This window comes from Triturus cristatus, chromosome 5_1 (genome assembly GCF_964204655.1).
Source record: "Triturus cristatus chromosome 5_1, aTriCri1.1, whole genome shotgun sequence".
Classification (NCBI taxonomy): Eukaryota; Metazoa; Chordata; class Amphibia; order Caudata; family Salamandridae; genus Triturus; species Triturus cristatus.
Window position 1 is genome coordinate 76,260,861 of NC_140587.1, and position 18,623 is coordinate 76,279,483.

Here is an 18,623-nt window from a genome sequence, read left to right on the forward strand (position 1 = left end):
TGTACATGCAAACAGCAGTGACTGACAGAAGAGAATAACAAGGGGCATTGTTGTTTGACCTGGTCTAGTGTGTTCAGGCTAAATACCAGGAAAAGAATAAAATACTAAAGCATGTGCCGGTTGAGTGAAAATATAATGTGGCAGAAAGGCAAGCTTATTATGTAGTAATGTGTGCAAAATAAAAGCGGCCTACAACGTGCACAGTTACGCTAACATAGGGGAAACGACAATGGGTCATGCAAGAAACACACAACAGTGGCTTCACCTTTCAAGCTCGCCTTCTGGGCTCACACCCCCTCTGGTCATCCTACCAGAAGATCACACCTATTCTCCTGGGCAGGGCCTTTGTTGCTCTTCTTGAGAGTTGTTCTCGCCTTTCCCCAGGAGGGCAGAAGGCCGTTTTGAGGACAGCAGTTGTCTGCAACCAAAGATGGTTACAGGAAAGTTTTGGGCAACAAAGTAACATCTTTCTAATAATTGCTATTTATAAAATAGTTACATTAAACTCAACTTGCGCAACAAGTTTAATTTACTGCAATGATTCTTTTGAAACCTTAAAGTTTCACCTTTAGTAGTCCCATTGGAAGGTTCGCAATACTGAATTTTCAGTGTGCAACTCCACACTAACTAATGGGGCTACTCGTCTTAATACAGTAAAAACGACAATGCAGGGTTTTTGCTGTCAGGACATGTAAAATATGACGGATATCCTTCTCTTTAATTTAATGCACCCTGCCTTTGTGGCTTGTTAGACCTACCTTAGCTGTGACTTACAAATATTAAAAAGGAAGGTTTGGGCTTGGCCACAAGCTGAAATGGCAAAGTCTAGTTAGCAGATTTAACGCTGCTCTGCCGGCATGCAAAGGCAGTGTGGGAGAAATGTTACACCTTGTCATACTCGTGGTGGCACAATAAGAGTTGCAGTCCATGAGGAATACCTACTGTATAGACCCCGAATATATCGGGTGACATACATTAGGGACCAATGTATTAGTAAACATTTAGCAATTGGAGATAAGCCAATTAAACATACACTCTTAAGAGTGCATGCACCAAGGCCTCGGGTGGAGGGTTCACAGGCACAGTCATTACACAGTACAAAATCCAGCAATAGTAGGGCAAAAAGTATCCTGGGAGCCAGCAAAAAAATAATTAAGCATTGCTTTTGTCTTTTTGCTTCGTCAAACAACATAATAGTATAGCGTTTCATCTACCCATGAAATTAAAATAAGTCTTTAAAAACAAGGATAATAAATAGCATATTAGTTTACAGATCTTCATACGTCATGATGTTATCTCATGAGAATTAGTTATAAATATTTTCTCAAGTCAGTTACATTGCATTGAGGCTATAACATTGAATTTTGTCACAGTAAGAAATGTTTTAATCTTGCTTTGTTGTTCAAAATGGTGTGTTATTGCACATTTATTTTCACAGTTGTGTGTCTACATGTGTGCATATAAACTCATGATACAAGTAGTATTTTATTAAAGCACAAACAGATGTCATAGAGAAGGATTATTAGAAATGGGACATTGCGGTCTTAAAAAAAAGTAAGTGGTCCGATACCATGGTGATGATGATCTTTACCTTTATACGTTTAACAATTACGCACACAATCATATTTACCAGTCACGTATCCCCATGCAGGGCAAGAGGGCAAGGTTTAAAATATGAAAAAGTTGTCAAACAATAGAACAAGTATGGTGAAAGAGAGGAAAATTATTGCATTTTGAATTTGTCTTCTGGATTCGCTTTTGCATCCATTCTATCTCCCAAATGCCGATATATTTCAAGTCCTGTTGCTTAACTAGTATTCCACGTTCTAGGATTTGAGTTTTATACAACAAACTTATTCTCTGATTATTTTACAATATTTGCATTCTTGTGACACTTTTTTCACGTTTGCCACAGTGAATTGCCTTTAATGAGGGTATCGGAGTAAAGCTTTCCCTAGGTTCAGAACAATGAAAAGGTTTCTCATCAGTATGGATTCTCTGATGCATTAACTGTGTGAATTCTCATCGGTGATGCTTTCCCCATATTCTGTGCACCGATCGGGTTTTTCACCAGTTTGGGTTATTTGATGTCTTAAGATAGCTTTCTTCTTAGTGTAGCCTCTCACACATTCAGTAACCCAATGCAGTTTCTCACCAGTATAGATTCTCTGATGCTTCAACAGTGACATCTTTTGAGAGAACCTTCTCCCACATTCGGTACAACAATAGGGTTTCTCACCAGTGTGAATTCTCTCATGGCTCAACAGCGTACCCCTCTCAGTAAAGCTTTTCCCACATTCTGTACAGTGAAATGGTTTCTCACCAGTGTGGAGTCTATGATGTTTCAACAAATGGCTTTTCAAAGTAAAGCTTTTCTCGCATTCTGTACACTGATGGGGTTTCTCACCAGTATGGATTCTCTGATGGGTCAACAGCGAACCTTTCTGACTAAAGCTTTTCCCGCATTCTGTAAAATGATAGGGTCTCTCACCAGTATGGATTCTCTGATGATTCAACAGTGTGCTCTTCAAAGTAAAGCTTTTCCAGCATTCTGTACACTGATAGGGTTTCTCACCAGTGTGGATCCTCTGATGTTTCAACAGTGTGCCCCTCGAAGTAAAGCTTTTTTCGCATTCTGTACAATGATGGGGTTTCTCACCATTGTGGATTTTCTGATGCCTCAAAAAATGACTTATCAAAGCGAAGCTTTTTCCACATTCAGTACATTGATAGAGTTTCTCACCAATGTGGAAACTCTGATGATTCAACAATGTGCTCTTCAGAGTAAAGCTTTTCCCGCATTCTGAACAGTGATAGGGTTTCTCACCAGTGTGGAATCTCTGATGCTTCACTAAATAGCTTTTCACTGTAAAGCTTTTCATGCATTCTGTACAGTGATATGGTTTCTCACCAGTATGGATTCTCTGATGGCTCAACAGCGTACCCGTGTGAGTAAAGCTTTTCCCGCATTCTGTACACTGATGGGGTTTTTCACCAGTGTGGATTCTCTGATGCTGCAACAAATTGCTTTTCACTGTAAAGCTTTTCCCGCATTCTGTACATTGATAAGGTTTCTCACCAGTATGGATTCTTTGATGATCCAACAATGTGCTCTTCATAGTGAACCTTTTTCCACAGTCTGTGCACTGATAAGGTTTCACACCAGTATGGAGTCTCTGATGGCTCAACAGTGCACCATTCGCAGTAAAGCTTTTCCTGCATTCTGTACACTGATATGGTTTCTCACCAGTGTGGATTCTCTGATGGTTCAACAAATAGCTTTTCACAGTAAAGCTCTTCACACATTCTGTGCAGTGGAAGGGTTTCTCTCCAGTATGGACTCTCTGGTGTTTCAACAAACTGTATATCTCAATGAAGCTTTTCTGACATTGTGTACACTGATGGGGTTTCTCCCCATTATGAAGTCTCTGATGTACCAACAGTTTGCTCTTTGCAGCGAAGCATTTCTCACATTCCGTACACGGATAGGGTTTATCAGCGGAATCGGTCGTCCGATACATCATCGTGTACCGTTCTCACGGAAGTATTTCCTACATTATGCACAGTGATGAGGCTTTTAACCAGTATGGGTACGCTGATGAATGTACTGTATGCTATTCCAAGTGACGATTTTCTCACATTTGATATACTGATAGGGTTCCTCACCAGTTTAAATTATCTTATGCTTCATCAGTGGGCCCTTCTTAGTGAATCTTTTTGCACTTTCTGTACAGTCACATGGTTTCTAACCAGAATGGACAATATCACAACAGTGATTTATTCTCAGTGAAGCTTTTTCCACATTCATTACACTGAAAAGGTTTCTCACCAGCACAGATTATATGTTGCTTCACCAGTGTGCCATTCTCATAGAAGCTTTTCCCACATTCAGTACAATTATAGCGTTCATCACCTGTATGGACTCTCTGGTCTCTCAACAGCTTCTTTGGTTCAGTTGAGCTTTTCTCACATTCCACACACTGGTATGACCTATCCTCAGATGGAACTATTCTGTAGATAACCTGAGCAGTGAAGATCCCTCAGTGCAGGTTTACCCACATTCCATATACAGCTAGATTTTCTCCCCTGTAAGCATTCTCTGATATTTCAACAGAAATGTTCTGGGTGTCACGCTTATCTCACACACCTTACACTGGTATGCTTTATCCTCAGGATATTCAGATTAGCTGCACTAGTTTCACATTAGAATTAAAATTGTGCGAGTGCTGAGTGAAGCTTATCTCCCATTCTGCATTAGTATTTTTTCTCACTAGAACAGAACATCTGAGGTACTTATCTGAGGTACAAAGTCAGAGTACAGGTTTTCACACTCCGTATATCACAGAGATGATCTCTGGTGTGGATCTTTTCAACTGTCCATAAAGATGAGCTCTGCCTGAGCTTTTTCTCACACTAGGGCTATTTCTCCCCTGAACGTATATTGTAGGGTGTGTACCCAGGTCCAACCTCCTGCTGGGGGTTTTCTCAGACTCTATACACCGATAGGATTAATCATCTGGTGATGCTCCCAGGGGCTTTTCTAGTGTTGTGGTGCTGCAGGTCTCTTCTTCAGGTTCTTAGATTCTGTGAATGAGAAAAGTCTCTGTGAGGGTGGGAATGAAATCAGGGAGCTGTTTTCACCAAAGGGACTATAAAAGACAGAGAAACTGGATGAGGAAAGCGTGATTTTTAAGGGGAGGGGCACAGAAGAAGGGAAAAGAAAAGCAACAGGTCTGCACTCAAGATATTAAGGTTTAATGTTACAGATAGAGCATACATGTAAAGTACCGTTTTCTGATTGCAACTTGTGAACTTTTCAATCCATTTGGTGCCTCCACCAATCAGATCAGAACTGATCAGTTTTGAAAGAATTGGTGAGCGTTAACATTGACACTTAACTGGTTGCTAGACCATCTACATCACCACGACTCCGAAAATGACCAGTAACATCTAGGACTAGTAGTGTGTGTTTGTGAACAGTCTCTCCACTGACTCAGACTCCAAATACTAGAGGACCTTAGGATCTTATTGACTTTGTGAAGTAAACTTCCATAATGCAAGTAATATTGGATTACTTCTCTGAGTAAATTAGCAGTATTTCTAATCTAAGGAGCTATTTCATACCATTTCAGACCTACAATGTCCTAAGACAAGTTAGGCTTCTCCCATAAAGCAGCGATGTGAGAACGTGTGATGCCATTTTAAAAATCCATATGGAGATTTTGTAGTAGAATCTTTCTCCTCTTGTACTCTTTGACTCCACCTGGCTAAGGAAGCATAAAACAACGAACAGAGAGTAGACACAAAAAACTGGTCTCTAGAGGAATATATTCTATAATTAGAAACCCACTACTAGCAAAAAACACACATCAGTGAATCATAAATCACAAAAGCGTACATGGGAGTAAAATGCCAAGAATTATTTATGATTCCAACACAGGCAGCCCTACCTCACAGAGCACATGTGGGATCCAAATTAACAAAGGCCTGGTACTGTGAGGAAGGGTAGACACCATCCTTCTCTTGCCAGATAAGAATCCAGCACCATGAGAGCCTCCCCTGCCTTGCAAATTAACTTATACCCCATAGGAAGCCAACTTACACCCATCAGCAATCTTCTCCTGAAGGTATTCCCCCAACATAGCACCATGCTGTTCCAAGGGAGTAGGGCGTGGGGTAAGAGGTGTGATAAAGGGTCAGGGAGGATCTGGGAGGGTGCAACCAACCTCTGCCAGGGACCATGGAGCGTGCTCACCATAGAATTGACTGCTGGGCAAAGAGTCACCTCTCTAAGACTGAGCATGAAGCGGAGTGTCTGACCACCTCCCTCCTGCATGGTCTAAATTTTGTTACCTTAGTAAAGAGAGTATTTTTGAGACGCAGATAAGAGACCTGGTCCGGAACACACAACAGACTCTAGACTAACCTCAGATAAACTTTCACCGATACTTTTTTTACACAACCATTTTGCCACAAAGTCCTGCACTCTTTATGCACACACTCCCAAAACATCGATAATTCTTTCCCCGCTCTCTATGCATTCCACACATGCCAAGGGAGAAACATGAAAATTCTAAAGTTCATAGTCCACAGGGGAAAAAAGTACTTTCCAGAGAGAGCTCAGAACTACAATCATGCAGGGTCTAACATGACATGTGCTCGGAGGTGTAAAACCACAAATGTGGAGAAATGTTTTTTTCAGGTTGTATTTCTTTATACCACATCAGGCCTATTCTGAAGTTGAGACGCGTTATGAGTTAATACAATTTGAAGTGAACACTAGATGTGCAAGTGATTTTAAAGGGAACTTCCAGTGTGAGACGATTATGCATTTAGTTATTACAAAGGTACAATACAGGATGATTATAGTGTATGCACTCGCCTGTGACCAATTAACATTTTTGTATAAGTGATACATACAACGATGATTAACCGCATTCCCAATCAGGGTCTTAAACCCATTCTCAGTGATGCCTAATTTTGTCCTTGGAAATTTCCAGCCACACTCACACGTCGGATCGGTGCCCCATCAGTGATGTCTCATCTCTCTCGTGACTCATGGAAACATGGCAAAGTCACTCTCTTTTGCAAAAACCCTCGCTTGATGCAGCTCGACCAGGAAACTATTGACCAGTCTCTCTCCTAGTGTTTCCATTCTTCAGTGTTCCTCTGATACTACAGGAAGCTCAGAGGAGCACTGGGGCTACAGGGGGCTCAGATGAGCACTGGGGCTGCAGGAGCACCGGCGAACACAGACTGCAGAGAGCCCAGGGGAGCACTGGGACAGCAGGAAAGCTAGGAGGAGCACCGCGGTTGCAGGCGGGGGGGGGGGGGGTTCGGAGGAGCACCAAGGCTGCAGGTAACTCAGAGGAATGCTGAGGCTGCATGGGGCTCAGACGAGCACTGGGGTTGCAGGAGGCTCAGAGGAACTCTGAGGCTGCAGGGAGCTTAGAGGAGGACTGAGGCAAGCAGGGGCTCAGAGGTACATTAAGGCTGGAGAGGACTCCGAGGAGGTCTGAGGCTGCAAGGAGCTCAGAGGATTACGGAGGCTGCAGTATGCTCAGGGGAGCATTGAGGCGGCTTGGAGCTAAGGGGAGCACTTAGGCTGCAAGAGCTCAGAGACGGAATGAAACTGCAGGAGCCTAGAGGAGCACTGATACTCAAGGGGCTCAGATGAGTACTGAGGCTGCAAGGAGCCTAGGGGAGCACTGAGGTTGCAGGACGGTCAGGGGAGCACTAAGGTTGCAGGAAGCTCAGGGGAGCATTGAGGCTGCAGGGTACTCGGGGGAACACCTAGGCTGCAGGGAGCTTAGAGGAGGACTGAGGCAAGCAGTGGCTCAGAGGTACATTAAGGCTGGAGAGGACTCCGAGGAGGTCTGAGGCTGCAAGGAGCTCAGAGGATTACCGAGGCTGCATTATGCTCAGGAGAGCATTGAGGCAGCTTGGAGCTAAGGGGAGCACTTAGGCTGCAAGAGCTCAGAGACGGAATGAGACTGCAGGAGACTAGAGGAGCACTGATGCTCAAGGGGCTCAGATGAGTACTGAGGCTGCAAGGAGCCTAGGGGAGCACTAAGGTTGCAGGAAGCTCAGGGGAGCATTGAGGCTGCAGGGTACTCAGGGGAACACCTAGGCTGCAGGGAGCTTAGAGGAGTACTGAGGCAAGTAGGGGCTCAAAGGAGCACTGAAGCTGAAGAGGGTTTAGAAGAGGACGAAGGCTGCAAGGAGCTCAGAGGATTACTGAGACTGCAACGAGCTCACGGGAGTACTGAGGATTCATGGAGCTCATGGGAGCACAGAGTGCTGGGAGCTAAGGGGAGCACGTGTAGGAGAGTAGGATCTGCTTCTTATGGCTACCCCCCACTTTTTGCTGTTTCACTGTCTTTTCGATTTTAGTCTGGCTGGGGCCCTGCTATTCAGGACCCCAGCCTAGCTGCGTCCTCTCCAAATTGATTCCATGTACCTTAGGTACACCACAGATTGGATTCTGGGGTGCCCTTACAAGTCCCTAGTATATGGTATACTATGTACCAAGGGCATAGGTACCCCAGAGGCCTACCAGGGGCTGCAGCAGGTATTATGCCATCCCTGGGAAGCCCTCCAAAATGACATCCCAGGTATCCTACTGCAGATTGATTAAGGTGGTGCATGCACCCCTTACTGAGATATAGGTTCACTATATCTCACCCCATCACTACACCCCTATGGCAGGCCTTATCAATCCTGAAGGCAGGGTGCTTGGTTTTGTGTGAGAGAGTGCCCATGCATGAGCAGAGCCCCTCTGCAGCCTTCGGAATCTCTTCTACGGGGTTGTCTGTGATGCAGCCTGACCATATATTCTTAAGTGCATTATAACCAAACGGTAAATGCTAACTTTGGACTGGCTGCACGGAAACATGTCGTGTTTGGTGTCAAACACCTTGGAATCATACCCCCACACCAGTAACTAGTGTGGGAGTATGATCCCACCCTTCTAGAGGGAAAGACATGACAGCACCGGTATACCTGGTACCAGCTAACAGAGCCCTGGCATCACAAAATGGATGCTGCCAGCCACAGACACGGGTCTGGCCTCCTACTGCTGACCGAAACTCTGGCAGGGGAGGCCTGGACAGTAAGTTTCCTGTCACAGGGAGGTGTTACAACCTCCCAGACAGGCCTTAGTGGATTAGGGCTGGGTGGGAGCACTCCAGGAGTGCTTTGAAGTCTGCACTGGGGGCACATTTGGTGTCCCTGTGCACAGTCCAGTTCAAACCGGTTGCAGGGGCTACCAGTCCCTGCTCTGGTGCGAAACTGGACAAAGGAAATGGGTGTAGCCACCCCTCTTTCCCGACCCTCCCATAGGTGGGTCCCCAGAGTATGTCCAACCCCTTCCTTTGGTAAAGAAAGGAACCCCTGGCTACAGGACTTTAGATTACACCTGGACAAAACTCTGATACAGAAATCCCGGAACTTCGACGATCTACACGACTAGATGACTGAAGAATCTCCCTTGGAGTAAAGGAGTTACTCCCCTGCTTGGCAGGCACCAAAGACGCATCTGTCCGGTCTGCATCTCCGAAGCTCCCGCCGGATGACAAAGAATTTGCAATACAGGAGGTGGGTTTCCAGACTTCCCAGAGACTGACCTGAGCCCCCAGCAAAGCTAAGACCCGTAGCCCTCGTGGGTGCCGTGGAACCAGAACCCCTGGACACCGTGCACATTTGCAAGTGCATCAGCTTCTCGACGTCCATGGAGGCTGTGCATTGGGTTACTTGTAACCCAGAACACAAGCACCTTTTCCACTGAAGATTGCTGGCCTACACTCCACGAGTGTTCCATGAGCCCACCCTCTGTGTGTTCGCTCGAGGCTCCTTCGCGATCCCTGGTCCGTTGACTGGTGGTTCCCTCTGAAGGCAACTCTGACTTTGATTGGGCTTCCCTGGTTGCTCTAGACGTGCCCTGTCTCTCCATCACTTGGGGAGTCCCCAGGACCTTGCTGGTCCGCACCGAAACATCTGTACTCTTCCTGCGTGGGGTGCTGTTGCCAAGGCTTGTTGTGTCCAATCCGGGCACTGACGCTGCAGCACTCTACATCCTTCGTGGGACAGCTCGAATCCAGATCCTGGCAGTCCTCGACGCCTCCTGGTCCTCGTGGCTGAAGAGTCAAGCTTCCCCTCTTCGCACCTGAAGCACTCATCAGTGGGCATTCGGCTATCGTGCCCCTGGTCACTGGCAAGTGACCCAGACTCTGTCCCCTCTGCTTTCAGGTTCTTCACATCTTCAATCCAGGCTTGGATCTCTTCGGACATTCCTCCTCTTCATGGCATCAGCACTTTTCAGTCTCCTACCATTGAAAACGCGAGCCGACACCGTTTGACACCTATGCACCCGGTTTCCCTGGGTGAGGTAACACGAGTACTCCGGTGCTCCTGTGGGTGTTGGCCCTAGAACCATCTAAGTCCAAAAGGGTTTGTTCCTAGTCTCCCTCTAAGTGCCCTTAAACTTAAAAATTCTAACCGCGACTTTCCCCATAGAAGCTAACGGGAGCTCGCGGCTGTGTTCTCACACTGCACATGGCCCCCACGGGTCCCCTGTGTCACTACCTTGGGTGGTTTCTTGGGGTCCCAATGATTCTACAGGCTCTAGGCTTTATGTCTAGTCAAGTCGTGGTTCTTATACCACTTTCTTCTGCTAATTTACTGAAATATTTGAAGTGTAACATATGTGCTTTTACCTCTAGCCTCATAAAGAGACAAGTAGGGTGTGTTCAGGAATAAATACATATATTTTATATATATACCCGGCGTGGTCTCCTTTCATTTAGCAACTCAAGAGATTATACACTGGTAAAACAAGCTGCTTTACATTCCTTCAAGACTTAGCCTGAAGGCTGCTCTCCATAGCTACCACTACGATAGCTTTCAATAAAGGTGGTCTTTCACCTATCACCAATAAGAGGTTGTTTGGACTGGTGCAAGGTGCCCACAGCATATACCAGGCCAACGTCTCACAGTACTGAGGCTGCAAGAGCTCAGAAAAGCAGTGAGACTGCAGGAGCCTAGAGGAGCACTGAGGTTGCAGAGGGCTAAGAGACGTACAGATGCTACAGGGTGCTCAGAGGAGCACTGAGGCTGCAAAAAGCTCAGATCGGCACTGAGGCTACAGGGAGCTCAGGGAACCAATAAAGCTGCATGGAGCTCAGAATGAACACTGAGGCTGCAGGTAGCTAAGGGGAGCACTGAGGATGCAGAGGGCTCACAGAAATACTGAGGCTGCAGGGAGCTCTGGGGAGCACTGAGGCTGGGGAGATTAGGGGCGCACTGAGGCTGCAGGGAGCTCAGAGAATAACTCAGGCTGAGCGCTCAGAAGAGCACTGAGGCTGCAGAGGGCTAAGAGACATACAGATTGTGTAGTGGGCTGAGCGGATCATTGAGGCTGCAGAATGCTCAGAGGAGCAACAGGGTTTGAGGAACCACAGAGGGGTAATGAGGCTGCAGGGAGCTCAGGCAAACAGTGAGGCTGCAGGGAGCTCAGAGGAGCAGTGAGGCTGCAGGAGCTCAGAGGAGCAGTGAGGCTGCAGGAGCTCAGAGGAGCAGTGAGGCTGCAGGAGCTCAGAGGAGCAGTGAGGCTGCAGGAGCTCAGAGGAGCAGTGAGGCTGCAGGAGCTCAGAGGAGCAGTGAGGCTGCAGGAGCTCAGAGGAGCAGTGAGGCTGCAGGAGCTCAGAGGAGCAGTGAGGCTGCAGAGAGCTCAGGAGAGCACTAAGGAAGCAGAGAGATCAGAGTAGCATTGACGCTTCAGGGCACTCAGAGGAGCACTGGGGCAACATGGGGCTCAGAGGAGCACTGGGGCAACAGGGGGCTCAGAGGAGCACTGGGGCAACAGGGGGCTCAGAGGAGCACTGGGGCAACAGGGGGCTCAGAGGAGCACTGGGGCAACAGGGGGCTCAGAGGAACACTGGGGCAACAGGGGGCTCAGAGGAGCACTGGGGCAACAGGGGGCTCAGAGGAGCACTGGGGCAACAGGGGGCTCAGAGGAGCACTGGGGCAACAGGAGGCTCAGAGGAGCACTGGGGCAACAGGAGGCTCAGAGGAGCACTGGGGCAACAGGAGGCTCAGAGGAGCACTGGGGCTGCAGGAGGCTCACATGACCTATTAGTTTCTAGGGGTCCAGGGGAGCATTGAGGCTTCAGGGAGCTAAGAGGATTACTGAGGCTGTTGTGGGCTCAGAGGAGCACTGCGGCTACATGGGAGCTCAGAGGAGACTGCAGGTAGCGCTGATGCTGAAAAGAGTTAAGAGAAGTACTTAGGCTGACGAAGCCTAGAGAACACCGAGACTGCAGGGAGCACTGAGGCATCAGGAAGCTCAGGGAAGCAATAAGGCCTCAGAGGGTTCAGAGGAGCACCAAGGGTGCAGGGAGCTCAGAAGAGCATTGAGACTCCAGCAGCTCAGAGGAGCATAGAGACACAGGTACCAGTGGACCACTGAGGCTGCGGGAAGCTCAAAGGACCAATAAGGGTGCAGGGATCCGAGAAGAGCACTAATGTGGCAGAGAACTCTGAGAACCACTGGGGCTGCATGGGTAAGAAGAGCACTGAGGCTGCAGGGTGGGTCAGAGAAGCAGCAAGGCTGCAGAAGTTCAGAGGAGCACTGAGGCTGCAGGAAGCCCAAGAGAACACTGAGGCAGCAGGGAGATCAGGAGAGCACAGCGTGCTCAGAGGAGCACTGAGGCTGCAGCGTGCTCAGAGGAGCACTGAGGCTGCAGCGTGCTCAGAGGAGCACTGAGGCTGCAGGGGGTTCAGAGGAGCACTGAGGCTGCAGGGGGTTCAGAGGAGCACTGAGGCTGCAGGGGGTTCAGAGGAGCACTGAGGCTGCAGGGGGTTCAGAGGTGCACTGAGGCTGCAGGGGGTTCAGAGGTGCACTGAGGCTGCAGGGGGTTCAGAGGTGCACTGAGGCTGCAGGGGGTTCAGAGGTGCACTGAGGCTGCAGGGGGTTCAGAGGAGCACTGAGGCTGCAGGGGGTTCAGAGGAGCACTGAGGCTGCAGGGGGTTCAGAGGAGCACAGAGGTTGTAGTGAGCTCTGAGGAGCACCGAGGTTGTAGTGGGCTCAGAGGCGCACCGAGGCTGCATGAAACTCATAAGAGCACTAGGGTTGTAGGAAGCTCAGCAGAGCACACTGGCTGCATAGTGCTCAGAGGAGTACTGAGGCTGTGGGGGGTTTAAAGGAGCAGCGAGCCTACAGGCTGCTCAAAGGAACACCAGGAGTGCAGGGAGGCTCACAGGAGTACTGAGGCTGCTGGGAGCTCAGATGAGTGCTGAGGCTGTAGGGAACTAAGAGAAGCATGGAGTCTGCAGGGACACAAGAGAAGCATTGAGTCTGCAGGGGTTCAGGGGAGCAGTGAGTATACACAGGGGGAGTGGAGGGAGCTCAGAGGAGCATCGGTCTGTGGGGGCAGAAGAGCACTAACACTGCAGAGAGCTCAGAGGAGCCCTGAGGCTGCATGCAAGGGTCAGAGAAACACTGATGCTGCAGGGGGCTGAGAGGAACGTTAAGACTGTATGGAGCTCACAGGGGCAAGAAGACTGTATGGAGCTCACAGGGGCAAGAAGACTGTATGGAGCTCACAGGGGCAAGAAGACTGTATGGAGCTCACAGGGGCAAGAAGACTGTATGGAGCTCACAGGGGCAAGAAGACTGTAGGGAGCTTAGAGGAGTGCTCAGGTAGCGGGGGTCAGAAGAGCACTATGGCTTCAAGGGGCTCAGAGGAGCACTGAGACTTCAGGGGGCTCAGAGGACCACTGAGACTTCCGGGGGCTCAGAGGACCACTGAGACTTCCGGGGGCTCAGAGGACCACTGAGACTTCCGGGGGCTCAGAGGACCACTGAGACTTCCGGGGGCTCAGAGGACCACTGAGACTTCCGGGGGCTCAGAGGACCACTGAGACTTCCGGGGGCTCAGAGGACCACTGAGACTTCAGGGGGCTTGAGGGGCAAGGAGGGTGCAGGGAACTCGAGAGCACTGAGGCTACAGGGGGCTCAGAGGAGCACTGAGGCTGCAGGAGGCTCATAGGACCAATACGTTTCCAGGGGTTCAGGGTAGCATTGAGGCTTCAGGGGGCTCAGAGGAGCACTAAGGCTGCAGGGAGCTCAGAGGAGCATAGAGGCCGCAGGCACTCAGGGGAGCACTGAGGCTGCTGGAAGCTCAAAGGAGCACAAATGCTGCAGGGTGCTCAGAAGAGTACTAATGTGGCACAGAACTCAGAGAAGCACTGAGAGAAGATCACGGAGGCTGCAGGGTGGGTCAGAGAAGCACTGAGGTTGCAGGGGCTCAGAGGAGCACTGAAGCTGCAGGATGTTCAAGAGAGCACTGAGGCTGCAGAGAGCTTCGAGGAGCACTGAAGTTGTAGGAGCTCAGAGGAGCTCTGAGGCCTTGGCAAGGGGGTAAGAAGAGCACTAATGCTGCAGAGAACTCAGAGAAGCACCGAGGCTGTGGGGGGCTCAGAGGAGCACCGAGCCTACAGGCTGCTAAGAGAAGCACCGAGGGTGCAGGGAGCTCAGAAGAGTGCCGAGGCTATAGGGAACTAAGAGGAGCATTGAGGCTGCAGGGACACAAGAGACGTACTGAGTCTGCAGGGGTTCAGTGAGGTGTCACAGGGGGAGTGGAGGGAGCTCAGATGAGCACCAAGGCTGCGGGGGGACCAGAAGACCACTAAAGCTGCAGGGAGCTCAGAGGAGTGCGGAGGCCGCGGGGAAGCTGTCCAGCTCTCAAAGGAGCACTGAGGAAGCAGGGAGCACAGAAAGCACTGAGCCTACAGGGGGCTCAGAGGAGCACTAAGGTTGCAGGGAGCTCATAAGAACACTGGCTGCATAGTGCTCAGAGAAGCACAGAGGCTGTGGGGGCTCAGAGGAGCACCGAGAATGTGGGAGGCAAAGAGCAGCACAGAGCCTACAGGCTGCTAAGAGGAGCACCAAGGCTGCAGAGAGCTCAGAAGAGTGCTGAGGAAAAGGGAACTGAGACGCGCATTGAGGCTGCAGAGACACAAGCGAAACACTGAGTCTGCAGGGAATCAGGGGAGAAGTGAGGTTGCACATGGGGTGTGGGGGAGCTCAGAGGACAGCCCTCACCACCGAAGACAGACTGAAGACGATCAAGTCAATCCACTCCGGGGCCCCCACGGACCCCAGCCCCCACTACATTTTCAACAGAGCCACCGACACCATAGCACCCATGCTCTGCCACACCATCAACTGCTCCCTGGCAACGGCCTCGTTCCCTGACGACTGGAGACAGGCTGAGATCAACCCCCTCCTGAAGAAACTCTCGGCGGACCCCACCGACCTCAAAAACTACAGACCCATCTCCCTGCTCCCGTTCCCAGCGAAAGTCAACGAGAAAGCCATCAACAGCCAACTCGCCACATTCATCAAAGAGCACAACATCCTCGACTCCTCCCAATCCGGCTTCAGAAAAAAAAAAACAGTACGGAAACCACCCTCCTCGCCGCAACAGACGACATCCATATCTTACTGGACAAAGGAGAAACAGCACTGGATCCGCTCCTTACTCTCCGACAGAACGCAGCGGGTCAGACCCCCCCCCTTCCTCTCGGACCCCACACCAACCACCTGCGGAGTCTCCCAGGGGTCCTCCCTCAGCCCTACGCTCTTCAAACTCTACATGGCTCCGCTCGCCCCCATCGTCAGAACCTACGGACTCACCATTGTGTCATACGCAGACGACACCCAACTCATCCTCTCCCTATCCAACGAACCCAACACCGCCAGACACAACTTTCAAGAAGGCATGGAAGCCGTCGCCAAATGGATGAAAAACAGCTGCCTACAACTAAACACCAACAAAATGGAAGTACTAATCATGGGCCTAAACCCAGATGCCTGGAATGACACCTGGTGGCCCCCCCGCCCTCGGAAGCCCGCCCACCCCCACCGACCACGCACGCAACCTGGGAATCATCCTGGACTAGAGCTCAAAATGGACCACCAGATCAACTCCATCTCATCCTCCTGCTTCTAAACCATCTGCCTCCTACGCAAGACCTTCAAATGGATCCCCCTCGAACACAAAGACCGTCACTCACGCCCTGGTCACCAGCAGGCTCGACTAAGGCAATGCACTCTATGCCAGAATAAACAAAAACCTCACCCGCAAGCTACAGAACATCTAAAACGCCACCGCAAGACTGGTCCTCAACCTGCCAAGACACTGCCACATCTCCCAGCACCTGCGCACACTCCACTGGCTCCCCATCGAAGCTAGAGTCACATTCAAGATGCGAACCCACACTCACAAGGCCCTCCACAGCACCAGACTAGCATACCTGAATAGCCGACTCAAATTCCACGCACCCCAAAGGACTCTACGATCAGCCCAGCTCTCCTATGCCGTGGTCCCACGCACCAGAAAGACCAGATCAGGAGGCCACTCCTACTCCTTTCACGCGGCCAGAGCCTGGAACGACCTTCCGCTCCACCTCAGACAGATAACACCTCTCCACATCTTCGCAAGAAACCTCAAAACCTGGCTCTTCGACAGACCCCCTCCTTGATGGACTGGAACCTGCAAACCTCCCTTACACCCCCCCCCCCCCCCCCCACAAAGCGCCTTGAGATCCTACCTTACGGGTGAATAGTCGCACTTAAACACCTGATTGGATTTGAAAATTGAGGCTGCAGGGTGCTCAGAGAAGCACTAAGGCAGTGGGGGTCAGAAGAGCACTGAGGCTGCAGGAAGCTCAGAAGAGCACTGAGGCTGCAGGGAGCTCAGAAGAGCACTGAGGCTGCAGGGGGCTCAGAGGAGCACTGAGGCTGCAGCGGGCTCAGAGGAGCACTGAGGCTGCAGCGGGCTCAGAGAAGCACTGAGGCTGCAGCGGGCTCAGAGGAGCACTGAGGGTACAGGGAGTTCAGGCTGTAGGGGGTTCAGAGCACTGAGACTTCAGGGGGCTCAGAAGGGCACGGAGGGTTCAGGAAGTTCAGAAGAGCACCTAAGCACTAGGCTGCAGGGTGGGTCAGAGAAGCATTGAGGTTGCAGGGGCTCAGAGGAGCACTGAGGCTGCAGGGGGCTCAGAAAAAAACTGAGGTTGCGGGGGGGGGGGGGCAGTCAGAAGAGCATTGAGGCTGCAGGGTGGGTCCTAGAAGCACTGAGTTTGCAGGGGCTCAGAGAAGCACTGAGGCTGCAGAAGCTCACAGGTGCACTGAGGCTGCAGGGGGCTCAAAGGAGAACTGAGGCTGCAGGGGGCTCAAAGGAGAACTGAGGCTGTAGGGGGCTCAAAGGAGAATTGAGACTGTAGGAAGCTCAGAACAGCACTCTGGCTGCATAGTGCTCAGAGGAGAACAGAGGCTGTGGGGGGCACTGAGCAGCACCGAGCCTACGGGCTGCTGGGCTGCTCAGAGGAGCACTGAGGCTGCATGGACCTCAGAGAAGCATTGAGGCTTCGTGGGCTCAAAGAAGCATTGAGACTCTAGGGGTTCAGAGGAGCACTAATGTGGCAGAGAACTCGTGTGAGAAGTTGGCCTGGTATATGCCGTCTACTAATTAAAGTGGGCACCTTGCACCAGTCCAAATGACCCTTATTGATGATTAGGTCAAAGACAACCTTTATAGAAAGCTATCCTAGTGGTAGCTGTGGAGAGCAGCCTTCAGGCTAAGTCTCGAAGGAATGTAAAGCAGCCTGTTTTACCAGAACAGAACCTCCTGAATGACCATATGAAAGGAGAACCACATGTGTTATAATAAAAAAAATATGTATTTATTACTAAACACTCTACTAATCTCTTTATGAGACAAAATTAAAAATCAATAGAACGATAGTAAATAGCACAAAAAACAGCGGGCTCCAGGGGGAGGCCAAACCATATACTAAGAAAGTGGTATAACAACCACGACTTTACTAAACACAGTGCCTAGAACACATAGAATTGCTGGGACCCCAAGGTAGTGACACAGGGGAACCATGGGGGGACGGGTGCAGTGTGAGAACACAAACGCGAGCTCCGTACAACTCAATGGGAAAGTTGCGGTTGGAAAAATACAGTTTAAGGACACTTCAGAGAGGACTTCAAGCAAACCCTTTGGAACATAGAAGGTTCTAAGGCCAGCACCCTCGTGAGTACTGAGGTACATGTGTTACCTATCCCAGAGGCGCTGGGTGCATAGGGGTCAAATGGTGTTGGAAACGCTCATTGTTTTCAATGGCAGGATGCAAAGAAGTGCTGCTGCCTGAAAGATGAAGTGTCCAGTGGGATCCAAGCCTGGATCCGAGATGAGAAGAACCTGAAAGCAGAGGAGGGGGTGGGGGGGGGGGGGGTGAGGGAAAGAGTCTGGGTCACTTCAGGGTGACCAGGTCCACGATAGATGAATGCCCCACCGATGACTGGTGTTTGAGATGTGAAGATGGGATGCTTGACTCTGCAGCCACAGGGACCAGGAGACGTCCATGACAGCCAAAGTTCACAGGTGAGCTGTCCCATGAAGGATGTTGAGTGCTGGGGAGGGGGGGGGGGGGTGGTGGGGGGGGTGGTGGGGGGGTTTGTCAGCGTCCGGATCAAAATCCAACAAGCCTTGGCAACGGCAACCCAGGCGGGCAGAGGAGACAATTTACGGTGAGGACCAGTCCTGGGGACTCTCAAAGCAATGGAAAGTCAGGGCACGTCTGGAGCAACCAGGGAAGACCAAGGAAAGTCAAGGTTACCTTCACAGGGACCCACAGGCCAACAGACCAGGGATCGCGAAGGGACCTCGAGCTGAATCATGAAATACCAGTCCACTGAACACTCGTGGAGTGTAGGCCGGAAATCTTCAGTGGAAGTTCTGCTCGGGATCAGGACTACACGTAGCCGAAAGCACAGCCTCCGGAATAGCCAAAAAGCATATGCTGCTGCAAAAGTACACAGTGAACAGGGGTTTGGGTTGCACGGTCCCCACGAAGGATACTGGTCTCAGAATTGCTGAGAGGTCAGATCAACCTCAGGGATGCGCAGAAACCCACCTCCTGTGTTGCAGAGTCCTCAGGAGCTCAGGAGATGCAAACCAGTCAGATGCGTTAAGGTGCCTGCTTCAGCAGGGAGTAACTCCTTTACTCCAAGGGAGATTCTTCAGTCGTCCAACGAAGTGTAGATAGTCGAGGTA

General features: G+C 50.4%; 1 protein-coding gene across 1 annotated transcript in view; it reads right to left on the minus strand.

Annotated features, from left to right (window-relative positions):
- Positions 1-1,362: 1,362 nt before the first annotated feature.
- LOC146830223 (uncharacterized) overlaps positions 1,363-18,623 on the minus strand; it is a 136,276-nt gene continuing 119,015 nt past the window's right edge. The window contains exon 2 of the mRNA XM_085604435.1: positions 1,363-4,584. Within this exon, the coding sequence (XP_085460561.1) occupies positions 2,007-3,524 (1,518 nt within the window). The 5' untranslated portion in view covers positions 3,525-4,584 and the 3' untranslated portion in view covers positions 1,363-2,006. The remainder of the gene's footprint in view (positions 4,585-18,623) is intronic.